Genomic DNA, 20,344 nt, shown 5'->3' on the forward strand with positions numbered 1-20,344 from the left:
CAGTTGGTAGTGTGCTTTTCTTACATGCACAAGGCCCTGGGTTCAATCCCCAATAAATAAAAAGATTATGGACCTTTATTTGTTTATTTTTATGTGGTGCTGAGTATTGAACCCAGTGCCTCACACATGCTAGGCAAGCGCTCTACCACTGAGCCACAGCCTCAGCCCCCCCCCACTGTTATATGTTTTACAAAAAAAAAAACCAAAAAAAAACAACTTCCAAAACAAATCAGGGAGAAGAAAAATGGTAATTTGTTGAATGACAGATCTTTGAAATGTCAATACCTTTCATTACACAAATCACATTTGTTAAGCAATAACAAATAACTACTAGTAAAGCTCATAGTGGTGGCTCTAAAAGTTTTCAGAAATTCTTATTCTGACATAAGCTTTCAGTTTATCATTGGCAGTGACTACTAACAATAAATGGTTCATCTTTTCATTTTCCAGATGTCAGTCAAATAACCAAGTCCCAATACTAGGATTTGCTAGTCTTCCTAGTAAAAACGGTGTGCCATGCAGACTGCAGCTAACAGCTTGTGACTCAACTGAACACGTGCTTTCCCTCAAGACAGCCACACTTGAGACTGTGGAAGGAAGTACTTTATGCTTCTTTCCCATTTTCTTAGTGTTATAAATGTTCTCAAGGGTAACATTTAATACAGTTAACCATTTTTACTGCTTCTATCAAGGCCACGTCTAGGTGAAGTCAGCAGTGTGTTTACTGTAGGTGCCAGGCAATGACAACTACTACTACTAGTTAGGGGTTACTACCATGGTTGTGCTCAGTACCAATCCCCAAAAGAGTCTCGGGATCTTGAGAAAAGTGTTCTAGATACCTTTCCAAAATCTAAGATTACAAGTTCTACAATGTAACAAGCAGAGTGAAGGCTGTGCCTTGGGGACAACCAACACATCCAAACCCATGGTTTTCAACAAGTTGAGACCCAATTTTCATCTTTACTGAGAAAGTATGGCTTGTGGCCAAATATAATTCTCCCTTTTGGGGCTCATGTCTTTCCCATTTATTTTCTCATTTCCTCTGTTGGCATCAGAATAATGGCACAAGAGGTTTTCTGAGGGAAAGCAGGACTTAGACAGTCCACAATGGGAAAGATTGAATGTCTTCATGAAATAGGACTTTGGACTTGAATGGATTAGTTCTATAAAGCTCACACTGTCAGGAAGGTCTGAAGTACACTCCCTGTTGCACACCTACATACAGAAACACACACACGTATGCTGTGATTATAAATACTATATTCATCCCCCAAAATGTAACACACTGTCCCCTAAAGCAGACAAACTCTGGCTAACAATGTAGACATCCTGTGGCTCTTTACCAAGGTCCTCATGGACCAAGGAGGGAAAGTCCTGTGGTTCCACACTGCCATGCAGGTCTCAGGAGAGGTGAGCCAGGCTAAATGAAGGTCAAGCAAGCTTTTCCAGGTCCCCGAGGACTAGAAGTCTTTCAACTTCCTGGGGAACCTTTACTCCAAAGTTGTAGTAGCTCAGAGGCCTTCAGGCCGCTGATACTTCCAAAAGGCCACCTCCCCGTCATCACTGCAGGAAGCCAGGAGCCCAGGCTCCTTGGGGTTCCAGGCTACACAGTTGACATCCTGGGAATGGGCCTGTCGCGAGTGGGCAGCCAGGGAGAAGGTGGGCTGCTGTGGATCTGAGCTGGGGTCCTCCTCAAACACCCGGATGGCATCATCCCCACAAGCAGTGGCCAGGGCCCCTGTCAGCTGACACCTGGGAGGAACAGAGACAGCAGTAGGTCTGCAGGTTGCTCCTGCCTCCCTGACCTGGCAATTCCTGTACCTGTTGTCTTCCCAAACCTCCAGCCTTAGCTGGAAGACTAAAAACTTTTCTGGAAAAGCTTTCCCAACTACGAGCCAAACCATGGCCCTCTTCAGGTGCTTTGATTTAGCTTTCAGTACAAAAAAATTTTTTTGGTAGAACTAGGAATTGAACCCAGGGGTGCTCTACCACTGAGCTCTATCTCCAGCCCTTTTTACTTTTTGAGACAAGGCTCTCCCTAAATTGTCCATGCAGGTCTTAAACTCGTAGTCCTCCTGCCTTAGCCTCCTGAGTCTTGGATTATAGGTATGCACCGCTTTGCTCAGCTTCCCTTGGTATAATTAGCCTGAAGTAAATAATTAACCTACACACAATTCTTAATGGAACTTTTCTCATGTAGCATAGCAGTTGCCCATGTCATAAAGTATTCTTAACCTTTTTTAAAACAGTTATTAAACAGGCTATTGAGTTTTACCATAATTTATGTAAATCCATTTTTGTTGAATTTTGTTATTCTCAAATGTTTGCTAATATACATAAAGCTTGGATGCACATCAATTTTCTTCATGGTTTAGAATTATTTCCTAGATCCAATTCTCAGGGTCAGAATTGCTCTCTGACCTCTTCTCCTGTAGGAATGGTATGGTTTTTCTAGCCTCCATTATTACCAAACAATAAAGACCCCATTCACAAATTCACAAATTCCAGGATGATGTGAGCCCTAAGGGCTGATGCTGCCCTCACAGTCTGGGATCTTAATCTTGGGACAGGCCTGGGTCTAAGTCTGCTCCCTCCTCCTTTAAGCACTAGGCCAGCCAACTTCAAGCCAACACATAGACAGGCCTAACTTTTTTTTTTTTTTTGGGGGGGGGGGTACTGGGGATTGAACCTAGAGTCAATTTACCATTGAGCTACATACCCAACACCTTTTTGATGATGATGATGATGATGATTTTTGAGACAGGGTCTTGCTAAGCTGTTTAGGGCCTCAGCCTTTCAAATCACTGGGATTACAGATGGGTATCACTGCACCCAGGTGACAGGCCTGATCTGACAGCCATCAGGGTAGCTGCTCTTTATTCCCACATACTCCTGAGATGGTGGAGGGCAGCACAGGGTTCTGACATCTCTAAAACCCCTCCTATGGTAGATGGGGAAGTCGGGGACGGAGGTCTTACCAAGCAACGTCGTAAATGGTCCTGGAGTGGAAGCCCGACAAAGTGCAGATACATTTCCAACTGGGGTCGGAACCGCTGCATGCCACCCCTGCATGACAGACTTCTCTTAAGCCCCAGATGTGTCTAGGTCCTGGGGACCTCTGGGGAGTCACTGCACCACTGCAGAGGAAAACCCATCTTGCCCTCCCTCACCCCAACCTTCAAACCATCATTTGCCCTTATCTCTAATCCTGTCCCCATCCTCATTATCTGCCTTACACACTGGCCAGAAAGCAGACTCATGAGAAGAAAATTTCCTTATTCTGCTGCAGGCTCTGACTAGTTAGCTGGCCTTTTAAGGCCATCAAGAGTCAAGCCAGCCCAGTTTATTTCTCCCCAATTCCTGTGTCACTATTCCTCATGTAAGTCTAGGCATTCCCACCACCAACTTCTATTTGTGCTGTTGGGCTTTCACTCTGCATTCTCTTCTCATGGTAAATTCCCATTGTGTTAAAATCCTACCTATCCTTTCAGATTTGGATAAGATGGCTGTTCTGCACAGCCTTCCCCCTTTCTCCCAGCACCACCTGCAGCCCTCTTGCGGCACATTACTTTTTACCTGAGTTTGCTATGGTTCATGGATGTGTCCTATCAGACAGCACACCTCTAGATGGAGGGGTCTGTCCCTTTAGCTCTACTACTGGACCCTCACCTTGTTCGTTGCCTGGCAGATACTGACGCCAGATGCGCACTGTACGGTCATCACTGCAAGATGCCAGTCGCTGGCCACTGGGATCAAAGGCCAAGCTCCACACAGTGGACTCATGGCCCTCAAGGGTGGCACAGCATACCCAGTCATCCTCTTCTTCCCGGTACAGCTTTACCGTGTCATCATAGCTAGCAGAAGCCAATAGCTGGGGGAGGAGGGAAGGAGATCCAGCAGTTGTCTGCATGGCCCAGGCAGTACCTGTCATTTACAATACCTCCCCCTGCCAGAACAGGCCCAGGGATCTGTTTATATACAAAGACTAATCTTTTTGGCCACAGAAATTCCTATAAAAGCCAAGTAGAGGCTGCAGAGCAGAGGAAGGCTGGACACAAGCCTGCATGCCAAAGTTCCTTCCCACCAAGAGACCTGGCCCAATTCTGACCTCCTGGTTCGGGTGCCAAACCACATGCTTGACATCCTGTGTGTGGGAATTGAGGACGCTGACACATTCATACTCATCTTCTTCATCAACTATGGAACAGAAAGGAGCCCAAGATGTGATCCTGTCATGGACACAGGGATGTCTATGAGCTGGTTGTCCACTACACCCGGAGGGACCAGGACTCACCTTCCCAGACCCACACACTCTTATCTCGGCTGCAGGTGGCCAAGAGGTTGCCAGAGGGGGCCCAAGCCACTGACTTGACCTCATTTTCGTGGCCTTCAAGAGTGGTTACACACTGAAAAGAGAAAGGAATGAGAATTAACAGCAGTTGTGACTCCTAGAACTTAGCCAAAACTTAAGGTCACAGTTTCTAAGTGAAGGCTGTAGCCTTCTGACTGTTACAGCCTGACTGAACTAGGTTGGCTCAGGTTCCTAAACCTGCCCTGGAGAGCACACAATGATTCCAGCCCCATGCAGCCTGGTTACCTCAAAGTCATCCTGGTTCTTCTTCCAAATACAAGTGGTAGCATCAAAGCTGGCAGAGGCTAGGTAGTTCCCACAAGGGGACCAGGCCACCTTCCGCACAGTGCGCTGATGGCCTTCAGAAAGAACAGACTTGCAGATCCAGCTGTCACCTGCAAGCAGAGGACAGGTCAGGCTCTGGAGCTGGATGCACAAGAAGGTGTTGGAGCGCTGTCACTGCCATTCAATAACAGAAGCTATACCTGGAGCCTGCTGTCCGACCAGGCCAAATCGGTGTAGTTTAACAATGTGCTTTAATGAAGATGCAATTGACTACTTCCTCTGGAAGAAGCCTTCCACATCAACTCTGAGGCTTCACCCTCCCAATGTGAAACTGTCAACATTCCCCAATGACCTCAAGATAAAATTTAAACGCTCCCATCCAGTTGCAAGTCACTCCACAGGCTACCATCCGACCACCCTCGGTAGCGGTCCGCAGACGCGCCAGTACGTGCAGACTCCTTCCTTTGACGAGCTCGTCTCCGGATAGCCATTCGAAAGTCGCCTCTCCCCGGGCACTCACACTATGCGCCAGGCTCAAGCAGCCAGGCCAGGCCTTACCCTCGGTGCCCCAGATGCGGATTCTACGGTCTCCACCGCACGAAGCCAGCAGGGTCCCCGCGGGGTTCCAGGCCAGGAACCAGCAGCGGGAGTCGGGGTGCGCCGGGACGCGGGCAAGCAGCACCAACGAGTCCTTCATGGCGGCGCGGGGCAAGAGGTGGTGGGCAGTTGGCGCGCCGACAGCAGGTCCCAAGGCGCACGTCTCGGTGTCGCCAGCTCCAGGCCCCAGCGGCCTCCGAAGCTCCGGCTTCCGCCCGCGGGCCGGGGTAGTCCTGGGAACTGAAGGGCCCGCGGCCGCGCGGCCCTCTGGGAGTTGTAGTTGCTACGCCCCACACACGGCAGAAGAATCGCGGGCCCGCAGCGAACTGCAAGTCCCGTGAGGCCCTGCGCGGAGCCGGCGGCGCGCGCACGCCGTGACGCGCGCGGGGGACGGGGCCCGACGCCGGAGGAGGTGGTGGCCCAGGAGGAGGAAGCCGGAAGTGCATCGGACCGGGTCGGTCTGGGCGTTGCGGGATTGGGGCCTGGGATAGCTCGGCCCCGGGCAGCTAAGAAGCCCGTGACGGGGCGGAGCGGCGCCATTCCAGCCCTGAGGCCTGCTAACCGGTGAGAAGCAGGGGGCAGCATGGGGAGGGTCTTTTTTTCCGCGCAGGTTGTACCCCAAAATGCCGGTCCCCGACCATCGGTCCCGGATCCCCGCGGCCCAGCCGCGTCCTCCGACCCTGGGCACCTTCTGGCCCCGAGTCCGGGGTGCAGACATACCACCACCAGTGGTCGATCCCCAGTACCTCCGCCTTCTCTGTCCCGGTGTGCCCAGACCCCACCTGGTCCCCGACCGTCTCTCTGCCTAGGTCCCGCATCTCTAATCCAGAGTCCCCCGTCCCCGCCCCCCGAATCCCGCAGTCCTCCAGCCTCCGCTCCGCCCTGGGTCCCACCCCCCACCCCCTGGTTTCGGCTCTTACAGCCTCGCGCCGGTAACCCAGTGCATCGCTCTCCTTCCCGGGACAGGGACAGGCAGGCTCTGCGCGCCCCGCGGAGGTCGGCGGCGACCAGCAGCGACCGCAGAGCGACGGTGGGCAGCCCCGGGCATGTATGCCCCTGGAGGCGCAGGGCTGCCCGGCGGGCGCCGGCGGAGGAGTCCGGAAGGCAGCGCTCTGCCCAAGCAGCCGGAGCGTAGCCTGGCCTCGGCCCTGCCTGGCGCCCTGTCTATCACGGCGCTGTGCACTGCCCTCGCCGAGCCTGCCTGGTTGCACATCCACGGAGGCACCTGTTCCCGCCAGGAGCTGGGGGTCTCGGACGTGCTGGGCTACGTGCACCCGGACCTGCTGAAAGGTGAGGGCGCCGTGCTCCTGCCCTCCGGGCCAGGGGGCGTGCAGTATGTGGGACTAGCTGAAGCAGAGATAATTGGGGGGAGGGGGTAGCACTTGGTTGAAGAAAACAACCCGTTCCTTCTTGGTGTCCATGCCCACCAGGTGGCTCTGTATGGGGTCCGACCTCTAATTAATTCTAATGTTCTTCAGCTAAGCACCTACTCCTCACAGCTATGCTAATCCGGACTCCTTGTTATTTTAGGATTCTGCCCATGGAAGGGCGCTATATGTGGAGAAAAGGGAGAAAAGATAAGGGTCATGATTAGCCATACTCTTCTAAGGAACCTTTGAGATACAGGAAAGCAGCTTTGGGTCAGCCTGATTGATGGAGAAAAAAAGGAATTTTTAATATGACTAGGTTTTAAAAAATATTTTAATTCTATGGTATTTGTACTTTTCTCAAAGTAAAAGGGGGTCCATGGCATTTTGGGACATCAGAAGTCAGTTCCATTGCCAACAAACAGTTGGAATTTGGCTCCTGAAACTCTTATAAGTAGCCTAACTGAGGTAAAGTTGCTTTGTTGTTTTCTCATTCAGGTAGGCAGAAGAAAATGACTGTTCTCTTTACTTGGCAAGGCAGGAGTTCAGAGCCCACAGAAGGGCCTGTCTCAAGAAGCTCTGTGGCTCATCCTGCCTTGTCCTGCCTCCATTAGTGGGGGTGAAGGCTGTGTAGTGTGAGGGTAGGACTATACTATCAGATTTTTAAGCTAAAAATGGTCAGTGAACCCCCAAACATCCCTTAGAAACATCACAGTTTATCACCCCATTTATCAACCATTCTTAAAGGTCTTCCTGTTTCCTTCTGTGCCTCTCCCTGGTTGTGATGTATTCCAGATATCTGCTGCCCGGGTATTAGAAGCCCTTCCTGTTAGATATCTGTATGTTGTCTCTTGAAGGATTCAAGCCCTGGAATTTGGTGAAAAGGTCTTATTTCCCCTTTGTGCATTGGGTCATATACCATATCTGCAGATCTATGCTGAGAAACCTTATTCTGTAGTAGCCTAATGCTGTCTTTCTCTGATCATTCTCTCTCTCTCTTTTTAATATTTATTTTTTAGTTGGACATGAATCATCTTTATTTATTTATTTATTTTTATGTAGTGTTGAGGATCAAACTCAGGGCCTCGCAGGCTACCACTGAGCCATAACCCCAGCCCTCTGATCATTCTCTTAATGCTTTGCTTCTCTTGAGTTTTAGAGGCTTTTGGATGATTTTATATAGAGAACAGGCTGGGGACTTCTGGTTTGCTTCCAGATTTCACCCTGAATGGTGCCCTGGCCTGGGTTGGCTCTTTAAAACCAATGGAGGCCTGGGGATGTGCAGCTTTTTCCATATCATTTGATGGCACAAGGGCCATCAAATTCAAGTGAATCTGCATGATCTTCCCCTCAGCACATTCCCCCTGCATCTGCCTTCTGGGAAGTACAGTTGCCACCTTCCTACCACTTCCTCCAGACCTTTTGCACTTCACCCCATGGGGTTTCAGGGGTTCCGTGTCACCTACAAACAGGGAGAGTTCATGGTGCTTCCTCTTTGAAGATCATCCTGGGTGTGGGAGTTCATAAAATTCACATGACCAAGGGAGAGGCAGTCTGGTCCCACATCCTTATTTCAGAAATCCAGGAAGCTGTTGTCTCAAAACAGTGAAGTGATCTCCCCAAGGCGACCCAGCTGGGTGCCTAGCTGAGACTCCCTCCGATCTGTGACACCAATGTACAGCGATTCTGTTTCTCATTTAAGGTTTTTATTCTGTTTACTGTAACTGTCAAAGAATAATCTCACAAGCCAGGCGTGGTTGCACACGCCTGTGGTCCCAGTGGCTGGGTAGGCTGAGATACGAAGATCATGTAGGAGGATCACAAGTTCAAAGTCAGCCTCAGAAAATTCGAGGCGCTAAACAACTCAGTGAGACCCTGTCTCTAAGTAAAATACAAAATAGGGCTGGGGTGTGGCTTAGTGGCCAAGTGCCCAAAGTTTAATTCTTGGCACCCCCCCCCCAAAAAAAAAGAATGACCTTGCCTTAGTGTGCATCCTTGTCAAAGGCATGTGAAAAATAAATAAAAAGAAGTTCTTGGTGTAGTTTCTCCTATGTTCACATATGTATTTACCCTTTCTAAGAAATTATGCAGAACAGATTTTATCTTACATAAAATCTGTTACCTTAACCTTTACATTACTTCTGCTCTGTGTTTAGAGGTCTTAACCCATGGCTTGTTTCTGTGGCTTGCCCGTGGCTGTCTCCTTGTCCAGTGCAAGCAGGAACACATGGTGTCTGTTCACAGGAGAGTTGGCAGTGGTGCTTTGTGAGCTGTCACAGAAACAGGAGAAGGCAAAGAATCAGAAAGTCCCTGATTGCTCCTCCTCTCCCTTTTCTTTACCTGTTGGTTTTGGTATCCAGTGAGCTTTCAGACATGTCACATCCTGGGCGACCATGCTGATCCTCAGGACCTGACAGATAGTGAAACTTGACCCTGGGATATTTCCCATCTCAAGAGGAGCAGAGCTGCGGGGCACAGATGGATAGATGCTTCCAGGGGAAGAACAGACCTGCCAGGCTTCCTCGTGCCATGAGGAGTGGGGCAGGCCAGCTGGCCGCACCAGCGCCAGTGTTGGCATTATGTTAAATACACTCTATGTCACCTTTCAGTTTCTGCTAAACATCTTTTTTGGTAGGTATGGTCATCAGCCCCACTTTACAACCGTCTCAGCTCAGGTACATTGGGTAATCTGCTCAGGAGCACACAGCTAATCTGGGTGGCATTGATGCCGAAATCCATTCCTATTACCACCCGCCTTAGTGTGTTCAGTTTTGTTTCTTTCAGTCAGAGCTGCCCAAGGCTTATCACTTCCCCGTTCTGGTTGAATTTTGACCACAAGCCCAGCCAAAGCTGTGCTCTTTGTCCCCCTCTGCCTCAGTGATCAGGCTTAGGTTGGTGATCCCAAGGCAAAGCCACTCATCCTCCACTCAACCAAAGAGGCTTTAACAAGTGCAGCCCAGCTCAGAAGGTTCTGTCCTAAATTCTTCCATCCCCCAAGGGCTGCCTGCTCACCACATAGCTCTTGAACTTGGCTCTGGGTTCAGAGCAATATTCAGACCTGGGGAAGGGGTGACCCATACCCCCTTTCTGTCTCTCCCGTGAGGCCAGCCAGGACAGCTCCATGAACAGCCTCAGGAAGCATCTTTGGAGAATGAGGAAGTTTGGAATTTGGAATCAGGTGACTTACGATTGACAGCAGCCACCGGAGGATGCAGGGCTTTCCTGAGAGGGCCTGTGTACCTGCGGGTGGTAATGAGGCAGCTGGCACTGCAAGGCCCTGCAGGGCCTGACCTTAGTCATCTGGACTAGCATCATTGCTGTCTATGGGAAAGACCTGGCTGGACACTAGAGGGCCCTGTTGGAGGCCTGTCTGAGATGTGTCTAGAAGCTAAGAAAGTCAGCGAGGAGAGGCTGGCAGGTAGGACCATGCACACACAGAGGGACTGGGACAGTGGGGAAGTGCCTCTAACTCACAGGGACCTGATGAGGAGGAGGGAGGTGGGACAACAGCAGGAAGCTGGTCAGAAGCCACTATAACCTTCCTGCCTACAGCCCACGTGGGTCAGGAGGGGGTTAGAGTAATGGGCAGGTAGACAGGAAGAGCCAGGGCCTTCAAAACAAATCCAGCCCTGTGACTCATCAGTGACCTTGGGCAAAGTCAGCTCCCTGGGATCCTATTACATAGCAGCTGCCTTCTTTCCTGGTGACTCGAGGGGACAGTCAAGCAGTGTTTAACAAAATAAACAGGCTAGAGCACAACTGGAGGACAGGGTGTGTGTTTCACCAGAGTATGGTGGACCTAACCACTGCTTGAATTTAAAATCAGGGCCTTGCCCCACGTGCCCTTCCTCTTCCACAAATAAAGTCACACCTACATAGCCCTTGGGGCCTGTGTCTCTAGTCCTCCTCTGGAGAGAGAGCAGGTACTGTTGCCTGCCCTGCCTGCTGCTGTGTAGGAAGGGAAGCAAGACACAGTAAGGCCGTGTCCCCAGGGAAAACACTGAACTGAATCCTCAGTGGTCTGGGATAACTGCTGCCTTTCTGTGTGCTGAGACCTCTCAATAAAAGTCCCATCGGAGACATGGCAGCAGGCTCCTGGATCATCCATTATCGTCATGCAAAAGGAAGTTCACAATTTGTTTCTTCTGAAATCTTAGGGCATGGGCTGGGGATATAGCTCAGTTGGTAGAGTGCTTGCCTCGCATGCACAAGACCCTGGGTTCGATCCCCAGCACTGCAAAAAAAAAAAAAAAAAAAAAGGAAATTTAGGAGGCTATCCAGTGGAGATAAGCATGTGCATGAAATCTTAGGGCTTCCTCACAGCTTTGGGGTGTAGAAAGGCAGCTGGCAAATCTGCCTGAGGTTCAGATGGAAAGCCCCTTCTCTGAGCCACGCTGTGGTTCTGATGAGTGAGCCCTCCATCTGATTTTGGTGGACACCTCTTCTGACCCACACATGACAACTGTGTGGTCCAAAAAGTTGGTGTAAGAAAAACACACTGGGTGATGTTGCTGTGGCCCAGTTGTAACAGCCCCTGACAGTAACAGAACAGGTGGCTGCTCTGTCATCGGCAAGGAATCAGCTGGCCCTTCATTGCACCCTGTGACTGGGACAGGAGCAGATATTATTGCTTTCATTTGATCCATGAGAGAAAGAGGCTGAGGGCAGTCAAGTACTTGCTCAAGGTAACCTGTAGGATCTGGCAGCAGGTCCAGAATCTTCCTGGTGTCCTGACCATTACCCAGAAGTGGACTCCTGGCCCATAGTGCTGCAGAGGCTCAAACACCACACGAAGCAGATTCTGCCCAGTACGTCCCCATATGAGCACTTCCGGTTATTTAATGACCCTAACCTTTCTTGCCTTTCTTTTTTCCTTGAGATTTCCTGCTGCAAGCTGTTCCTTTAGCAGCCCAGCAAGCTGCTGCTGAGGACGCTCTGGCAGCATTTGTCAGCCCCTGACCCCTTCACTCCAGGCGCCTCTTTAGGATTTGATTGATTATCTCCATTAGGGAAAATAAAGCAGCTGACTGGGGCTCAGTGATTCCAAGCAGCACAGGGCAGGGTGTGAAGTCACTCTGACCTGGAGAAAATCACTTAATTCCTGGAGCCCTGACTCCTCATCTGAGCTGGGTGGTGAACCACCCCCAGGTGGTGGCAGGATGAACTAAGAAAACATTAGACTCTGGGTGTGCTGGCTCTTCCCTCAGGGGTATGCGGGGCACCTCCCTCCGTGTTTGCCTCTGGCCAGGGGCTGGTGGATATCTGGAAGGGGGGGACATCCTCTGTGAAACTTTAATCACGTGCATATTTTCCTTATTATTAAAATAAATGTATTTTGAACCCCAGGCATATAGAAGTGTGTATAATAAGTGCACATTTTAAATTTTTTTTTTAGTTGTCAATGGACCTTTATTTATTTATTTTTAATATCTTTATTTTGTTTTTATGTGGTACTGAGAATCAAACCCAGTGCCTCACGCATGCTAGGTGAGCGCGCTATCACTTGAGCCACATCCCCAACCCCAATAGGTGCACATTTTTAAGGATAATAAAATGAGCATCCTATGCTCACCAGTGAGCGGAAGCAGCAAAACAGTCTTTTTGAAGCCCCGCGGATCCCTTTCTTCACTCGTTGCCTGGCTGCATTGAGTAATGCGAGTAGAACCCAATGTGACCTGCTGCAGAGCAGCCTGCCTCTTTCAGGGCATTCCTGGAAGCAGCAGAGGACCACACCCCCCCAAGTACTGCACAGACCCTGAGAAGAGCCATCTCAGCTACTAGCAGTAATCAGAGCAAAGCAGGGGCAGCCCCTGCCTCCTAGGCATTTCTTTCATTGAGGGCTGTGGGTTTTGGGACTCCTGCAGCCCTGCCACGCCGTCTCAGCTGTGCAGGGGCTGGATGCACTACAGGCTGGTCCAGCTGCGGGCAGAGCTCTCGCTCCCTGGCAGTGCTTCGCCGTCACTGGGGCTGGCTGTTCAAGCCCCAAACAGATGGTCAGCAGATGAGATCATGACATCCCTAAGGACAGCTCAGTGAGTGACCCAAAGCCAGATGGAAGCACATGAACCTTGTCCTGGTCCAGCTAGCATTTGAATGAAGAATTCTGAGCCTGAGGTAGGGTATACCTGTCAGTCACAAAGGTCCAGCGCCTCCCTCTGCCCAAGACCCCATGATGGGGCAACTGCTGAGTTGAGTCGGCTTTGTTGGGTTTGGGTCCCCTGCCCCTCGCTCCTGGACTTTTCTTTCATCCTTCCACTTTCCTCTGGGATCTGGGACAGTATTTCTTGGAGAGAAGGCTTGGACCATGTGCCCGAGGGTTACCTGCACTGCTTGTCAAAATCCAGATTTCTCAGCCCTGTTCCAGACATAGAAATCAGACCTCTGGGGGCCTGAAACATGCTATCAACCAGCACCCAAGATACATCGATGTGTATGAGGGCTTGATTATCACCACCCACAGACTCATCCTGACCAAGATTTGGGAAGAGATCCTGTACCCTAAGTCTGGCCAGCCTTTTCCAGGTTTTTTAAATCATTTGTTGACCTGTGGCCTGAATGAAAGAGCTGGCCAACACCTGGAAGAGGGGGGAGAGGAAATTAAGGCCCATGACTTTTAGTTTTGCTGTACTGGGTATTAAACTCAGCGGGGCTCGACCACTGAGAGGTACATCCATACACCCCAACCTTTTTTTTTTTGGTACCAGGGATTGAATCTATGAGTGCTTAACCATTGAGCTCCCTAACCATTTTTTTTTATGTTTTTTTTTTTTTTTTTTTTTTAATTTTGAGACAGGGTCTTGCTAAATTGCCCAGGCTGGCCTCAGACATGCAATCCTCCTCCCAAGTAGCTGGGATTACAGATAGGTCAGCAAAATCCATTTCCTTCCCCCTGCCCCCAGTACTTAGGATGGAACCCAGGGCCTCATGTGGTAGGCAAGTGCTCTACCACTGGTGTACATCCACAGCCCTTTTTATTTTGAGATGGGTTCTCACTGAGACTGGCATTAGACTTGGGATTCTCCTACCCCAACTTCCCAAGAAGCTGGAATGACAGACATGTGCCACTGTGCCTGGTCATTTTCAACTTTTATTAATACTTAAAGTACTTAATCATGATCTGACTTCTTTTGGGATCAGACTGTATTTTATTCTGTGCTTCTAGAAGCTTTGGAAGTTTGCATGGCTATTAAAACAAACAGTGTTGTGCAGTTAATAAATGATGCTAAAGTTCTGAGAGAAAGAGTAAGTCCCTGTGTTGGACGCCTGGTTGTCACCCTGGGACCATGGCTCTGAATATTGCTCTGCCTCCCCATCTTCTCTTTCCTTTGTTCTCTCTCATTTAGGGGGAGCATGCGTGCACCTTGGCGATGTCCATTAATTTCTGAGCCTTTTGGGGCTTTGTGGTGTGAATCTAGTTTCATAATTTCATTTCCCAGCCCCCTTCTCTTTGGGTCTATGCTTTGTTAAAAAGTCTTGTTCTGTAGGGTTCAGGGAGGGAGTGAAAGCAAATGGGCGGTGCTGTCTACTGTCTTTCTGCATCATTTAATACTTTCTTTTAGTTACTGATTTCTCTAAACACCTTCAACTTTTTCCCCTTTTCATTTTATTTATTTTTTATTGTGGTAAAATTTAAAAATAACAAAATTTGCCATTTTAGCTGGGCATGGTGTTGCACACCTGTAATCCCAGCAGCTCAGGAGGCTGAGGCAGGAGGATTGCAAATTCAAAGCCAGCCTCAGCAACTTAGCAAGGCTCTAAGCAACTTAATGGGTCCCTGTCTCAAAATAAAATATAAAAAAGAGCTAGGGATGTGGTTAGGTTAAGCACTCTGGGTTCAATCCCTGGTACAAAAAATTCTTTTTTACTATTTTAATCATTTTTGGTTTTTAGTTCAATGACATAAAGAATGTTCACACGTTGCACAAACATCACCACTGTTCTTTCCAGAATTTCCTCATCATCCCATATTGAAACTCTACACATTATAAAACACGCTGCTCTCCCTGGCATTCCACTTTCTGTCTCTAGGAATTTGACTATTTCAGGTGTCTCATATAAGGGAACTCAGACAGTATTTGTCCTGGGTTTGCTTATTTCATTTACTGTCTTCAGGTTCAACTTCTTTTTGGTACAAAAGGGAAGGAATGAGTAAGTAGAGGGTCAGTATTGACTGACCTCTGGCCTTAGCCTTTCTGTCTCTGCTCAGGTGATAGTGGACTTTCCCCATGAGCCCCAAGCATCCTTTAGCAGAATGGGTTAACATACCACATTCATTAATTGCCAGGACCTTTAAAAACACTGAGAAGGGCATGGCACATAGAGTGCAGGGGAATGCTGCAAGAGGAGCCTTAAGGTGCATGGGAACAGGGACCCAAGGTTCCTGTCTGCAGCCGTGGAGATTGTCCCTCCTCTCTGCAGACCAGCTCGTGCAGGAGCCAAGCCAGTGTCCTCTAGGGCTCCCTGGCTTCACAGGATGGTGGGGGTGGGGTGCTGCCCATGCCAGGGTGTGATTGGGGCCTGAAGCTTTGGTTCTCCTCCCACAGATTTCTGCATGAACCCCCAGACAGTGCTGCTCCTGCGGGTCATTGCTGCCTTCTGCTTCCTGGGCATTCTGTGCAGCCTCTCCGCCTTCCTTCTGGATGTCTTTGGGCCCAAACACCCAGCCCTGAAGATCACGCGTCGCTATGCCTTTGCCCATATCCTCACTGGTAAGCCCAGGGCCTGCTATTCTAGGGGAGGACCTGGCACAGAGTGGGAATGGCAGGTGGGACTCATTTCTGCAGGCAGACATCACTCCAGGTGCTCGAGTGCCGAGCTCTTGCCCTCAGAGCACTCACTGGGTGTTAGCAGCTTGCTCCAGCCATTTGCAGATGGACTTGCAGGGAGCACGAGCCTGCTGGGCACTGTTGGAGACGGGATAGTGTTAGAATCTTGCGAGAGACCCCCTCGGCTCTCCAAAAATAGCAGCTGAAGCTGACTCGAGCTTAGGACCTGGAAAGAGCAAGGAAGGAACCAGGCCACAGCCCTGTACTTCCCCTGAGAGCACAGCGGGCTCTCCTTCTCTGCAGGCCGGCCTTTGCAGGAGGCTGGGCTGGTGTGTGTGTTTGATTTAATGGTAGTGCCAGCCAACTCTAGCTCCCACATTTTATGTTCTTTTTTTTTTTTTTCTTTTAGTTTTAGATGGACACAATACCTTTATTTTTATTTATTTATTTATTTTATGTGGTGCTGAGGATCGAACCCAGTGCCTCATACATTCGAGGCAAGCACTCTACCACTGAGCCACAATCTCAGCCCTTATATTCTTATATCTTCTTTTTAGGTCCCCAGCATACCCAGGCACCTTAGTATCCCAACTGCAAATTCTTTAGACAGAGAATCTGCCTGGTCTAGTCGGAGTCAGATAGCTGTTCCTAGCCCTGGGCTGTAGAACTCCTTGCAGGGACTGGGGCCAGGCAGGCCCCTACTTAGAATGGAGCAAGAGGCTATGATTAGTCCTCAAGCGTCCTAGCCACAGGGCATCTGCTAATTCCCCTTCTTGCTGTCCCTCTGTCCCCCAGTCCTGCAGTGTGCCACCGTCATCGGATTTTCTTACTGGGCTTCTGAACTCATCCTGGCCCAGCAGCAGCAACATAAGAAGTACCATGGCTCCCAGGTCTACGTCACCTTTGCAGTTAGCTTCTACCTGGTGGCAGGAGCTGGTGGAGCCTCAATCTTGGCCACCGCAGCCAATCTTCTGCGCCACTACCCTACAGAGGAAGAAGAGCAGGCTCTGGAGCTGCTTTCTGAGATGGAGGAGAACGAGCCCTATCCCGCAGAGTATGAAGTCATCAACCAATTCCAGCCACCCCCTGCCTACACACCCTAATGCCAGCTGGGCTCTTCCTCCACAGCCCCTCCCCCAGCGCTGCAGCTCCTCTCACACCCAGAGGGCCTGCTTCCCCAATAGGCCTCACCAGTAGGACCCTGACCATCCTCACCAAACCTTCCCCAGGAGAGATTCTGCCTTTAGGGTTGTCCACGTGTCCCTCCTCCCAAAAGCTGGGATCCAGCAACTTTATATAATGCCTTCTCCTTTCCGCCACCCTCTGTTCCCTTCCGTTCACTAGTCACTACCAACCAGGGATGGTCAGATAAGTGTTCCCCCATCGTGGGCCACATCTTTGGGACCAGGACTCCCTGGGGAGCTACTAATAGTGGACATTCCCAGAGAGAGAAATTGTCAACAGGGCCCAAGAGAGAAAGGGGACCATGTTGGCAGACTCGAGTCACCAGGCTCTGAGCTTGTTCCGCAGCTGTGGCTCCTTGTTGACCACCTCCTTCCTCCTTGGAGTGCCCTAGTCCCAGGCTGTCCACTCCCTGGATTCTCTGCACTTTAGTCTTTGGACTTCTCCTCGCGGGCTCTGGCTTAAAGGGAAAAGGAACCACCGTCATCGGGGAGTAGAGGGCCGCCCTCCCTGCCCACCCTGGCTTCTGTGGTGGGAGCCAGGCAAGGAGAGCAGGACCTGGCAGGAGCCCGCGCCTTCTGGTGCCTATATAGGACCAGTGTGAAGGGGACTCCATCTCCCAGCCCCTTCGCATTTTAAAATGCAAGGAAAAAACAAAACCAAGCAACAACCACCATATTCTCTTTTTAAAATAGGGACAAGGCTATTATCATTTTTCAGAAATGAATCCCATCCCTTTTGGCTCTGCAGTAGTTTGGACCACAGCTCCTTCTGAGCCCTGGTGGCCCTCCCTGAGTATCTCCTAGAAGAATGCAGCCCCTCTCTCCTGGCTCCCTCCTCCCAGTAATGGCGGCTCCCTGGGGCCTTCCTGTGGAACCATTGCTGCACGCCTCAGAGGGCTGAGGACTGTGGCCTGGCTGGCTGGCCAGCGTGGTGCTCCTCAGGACTGCAGCACTGAGACGGAACCTGGCCTCAGCTCAGGAACAGGGGCCACAGGGCAGGACCCTCCCGTCTCCACATAGGAACTCCGACCAGGCAACAGGCCTGCCTACAGCCTTCAGACTCCGTGTGTCCCCTAGAATGTGACTTGGGCTACAGCTCGCTGCATGCCCCTGCCCGCTTCTTGAATGTACTCTGGTCGCAGTGTGCTCCTGGCTCTTTGTTGCCCTCCATCGCTCTGGCTACCTTGTTTGCTCTAGATCTAGCAGAATTTTCTGCCTGAGACCTGGAGTATCACATGGGGAAAATGGGAGACACCCCCAGCCTGGATCCAGACGACTGAGCTGTCCGTACTCAGTTCTCTGGAGCCATGTCCAGTGCTGAGCTAAAAAGAGAACATATTCCAGTCTCCTCCCATCCTTGAGGTGCTAAGCAGTTGGAGCAAGAATGCAGAATGGATGCTGCCATTGAGCTGTGGCAGAAGGGGACTGTCATGCCCCTGGCCGCCTTTGGCCAGAATGACCAGGGATGTCTGGACAAATGCTGGTGTGGGTGAGGACCATGTCTGCACACGAGTGAGTGGCTGCTTGGAGTTCACTGCTGTGATGCCAAAGCGTGCCCCGAGGTGATGCCCCCACTCCTGCACACCCGTCCCGTAGGCAGGAGAGGCTGCCGAGTGATGCCTGAGCACAGAGCCAAGGAGCTAAATTAATAAGTCTGTCTGTCTGTCAAGTCCTGAGTTTGTCATTGGCAGGTTTCTGAGGTGTGGCCAGCTCTTTCTGAGTGTGGGTGTCTGAGCGAGCAGGCCAGAAGGCCAGGCACCAAACTCGCATGCCAAAGTGAACGGTCATCTCGTAAGGCCTGGCCACAGCCCTGTGGACCGTTCCACATGATTCGGAACCCACTTTTTATTGGCTTCCCATGCCTCTGGCCTTTCTTTCCCTGCCATCCTGACACTGATAGTTTGTCATAAAAAGCCCTCCGGTTGTGTTTTTTCTTTTCTAGGAAAAAAAAATTAAAACGCAAAACAAAACAAAAAACAGAAACTACAGATAAGAATGTAAGTGCCAATGACTGCCTGTCATTTTTCTGTCACAATTTTCCCAATTTGATCTGTTCCCTTCCTCTCGGAAAAGCAGAGGACATAGATGAGGCTTGTGATTTAAAACAGTGAGAAGGGACTTGGCGTGTGCCTGCTTCATGACATTTGTACCTCCAGGGGCCTCCTAGCCCTGACACCTTTCTCACAGGAAACTTCCACACCCTTCAGCTAGACACAGTGGAGGGCGCCCCAGCCCTTTCTCCCTGCCTCCCCTGGGGTGCTGCAGGAGAGCTGTTGAACCTCACTGTGGGGAGGAAGGCTTCAGCTGTGGCTTCAGAAGAGCTGCCCTTCCATTGATGCCATAGGACGCGATGCTGACGGAGGCCTGGGAGTAAGTGGTTCCAGGATGACTTGCAGGAGGCGTTTCCAGGTGGTGCTGGGCACTAGTGTTGCTCACACTCCATTCTCTCCACCCACAGCCTAGGCCCCAGTGTATGTGACAGAGGGCTTAGGGCTTCCTTGGGGAGTGACCGATTTAGATGGTCTTTTTTTTTTTTTTTTTTTCTGGGGAGAGTACACGTCTTTATTAGGAGCTGGGAATTTGTTCTCTTCTGCCTGCTCAGACATTCATATGAAAGGTCCCTTGTGTTATGCACAAATCACCATTAGCCTCCATGAGAAACACGGTGATTGGCAGGATCCTGTGTCCCGGGATTTTGATGTCCTCAATTCAGGAGAAGGCCTTGTGCACAGGAGGGTGGAGGGACATGAGGTGTCTGCTGGACAGCTAGAAACAGCGCCTTTCCAGAGGAGAGGAACAGGCAGCTTCAGGGGGAGAGGACATTCCCACCAAGGGAATGGCAAGGACAACAACGCACTGGGGACCAGGATCTGGTGGGAGAAGGGGTGAAGGCCCATGGAATGCCCTAAAAGCCACAGGGAGAGGGAAGGGAGGCACCCAGCTCCATGGGCATGACAGTGTGAAGGAGGGCCTCCTGGTGTAAAATGTGAGAAGGTGGGACAGATGCGACTGACACCCCAGTAGGAGGGGAAGCAGCAGTCACAGCCAGGGGCTAGATAGGGACCCAATAACCCCAGTCCTTGCAAATCCGGGAGCATCCATACTCCACAGTTGGAAGGTAGTCAACTGCAGACCTCGGTGGGGCACGTTAGGAGCAGTAAAAAGCCCTTGGGAAACAGGAAGTGGTGGTTGCCAAGGGGAAAGGATGTCCTCACCACATACCCAGAGGATCTCCAGCTGGCATCTCACCCACAGTTGTACATGCTCTGGGTCACTATGCTAATGAGACACAGGTTCTATAGGGAGACACAAAGGAACTAATAAACTTCCTGGCCCTTGTTTTCAAATAACCTGCGGTCTTCCTCTTTGTGCAGTTTTTTGTGGGAGTAGCACCTTGATGGAGGTTGGGCAGTGTGTGGAATAAAGAACGTGACTACTTTTTGATGGGTACACGGACGTGAAGGCACTCTGCTAGGGATAGAGGTTTGGGAACTAAGAACTACTGGGTTCCTCACTGTAGTGCTTGACTTCACTGCTGTGGGAGAAGACAGCTCCCTCAGCAACGCATTCACTGATCCCGGTGATGGAGGACTTGCCTGCACGTTTGTGCAGGACACGTGGTGGTGAGACTCCTCAGCTTAACCATGTGGGAATGGTTAATTGTGTTACGGCTTGTTTCAGGAGCTGTATAGGTCCCTGAGAGTGGGACCTGAGGGGTGCAGGGCCTGTAGGCAGCCCTGTTGAGAGGTTCCTGTCCTTGTCTGTAGAAAATGGCAACTGGCCCTGTAAGGGACC

At 50.6% G+C, this 20,344-nt stretch overlaps 2 protein-coding genes across 4 annotated transcripts; one reads left to right on the plus strand and one right to left on the minus strand.

Annotated features, from left to right (window-relative positions):
• Positions 1-229: 229 nt before the first annotated feature.
• Ciao1 (cytosolic iron-sulfur assembly component 1) lies at positions 230-5,484 on the minus strand. The gene is made up of 7 exons (XM_027919795.2): positions 5,195-5,484; positions 4,598-4,746; positions 4,295-4,406; positions 4,109-4,197; positions 3,670-3,871; positions 2,979-3,066; positions 230-1,752 (listed from the first exon to the last, which is right to left on the minus strand). Exons 1-7 carry the CDS (start codon positions 5,331-5,333, stop codon positions 1,512-1,514), a joined length of 1,020 nt encoding a protein of 339 aa, XP_027775596.2. The 5' UTR covers positions 5,334-5,484; the 3' UTR covers positions 230-1,511.
• Positions 5,485-5,648: 164 nt separating this feature from the next.
• Tmem127 (transmembrane protein 127) lies at positions 5,649-19,899 on the plus strand. Of its 3 annotated transcripts, none has more exons than XM_027919763.2 (4): positions 5,649-5,797; positions 6,156-6,523; positions 15,144-15,308; positions 16,161-19,899. In XM_027919763.2, the coding sequence occupies exons 2-4, from the start codon at positions 6,280-6,282 to the stop codon at positions 16,466-16,468; spliced, it is 717 nt and encodes a 238-aa protein (XP_027775564.2). In that variant the 5' UTR covers positions 5,649-5,797; positions 6,156-6,279; the 3' UTR covers positions 16,469-19,899. The 3 variants fall into 3 exon arrangements, with proteins under 3 accessions (XP_027775564.2, XP_027775563.2, XP_027775566.1); XM_027919762.2 differs by having other exon boundaries at positions 6,200-6,523; XM_027919765.2 differs by lacking the exon at positions 6,156-6,523 and having other exon boundaries at positions 5,652-5,797.
• The last annotated feature ends 445 nt before the right edge of the window (positions 19,900-20,344 follow it).

Source organism: Marmota flaviventris, chromosome 14, assembly GCF_047511675.1.
Source record: "Marmota flaviventris isolate mMarFla1 chromosome 14, mMarFla1.hap1, whole genome shotgun sequence".
In the NCBI taxonomy this organism is placed as follows: domain Eukaryota; kingdom Metazoa; phylum Chordata; class Mammalia; order Rodentia; family Sciuridae; genus Marmota; species Marmota flaviventris.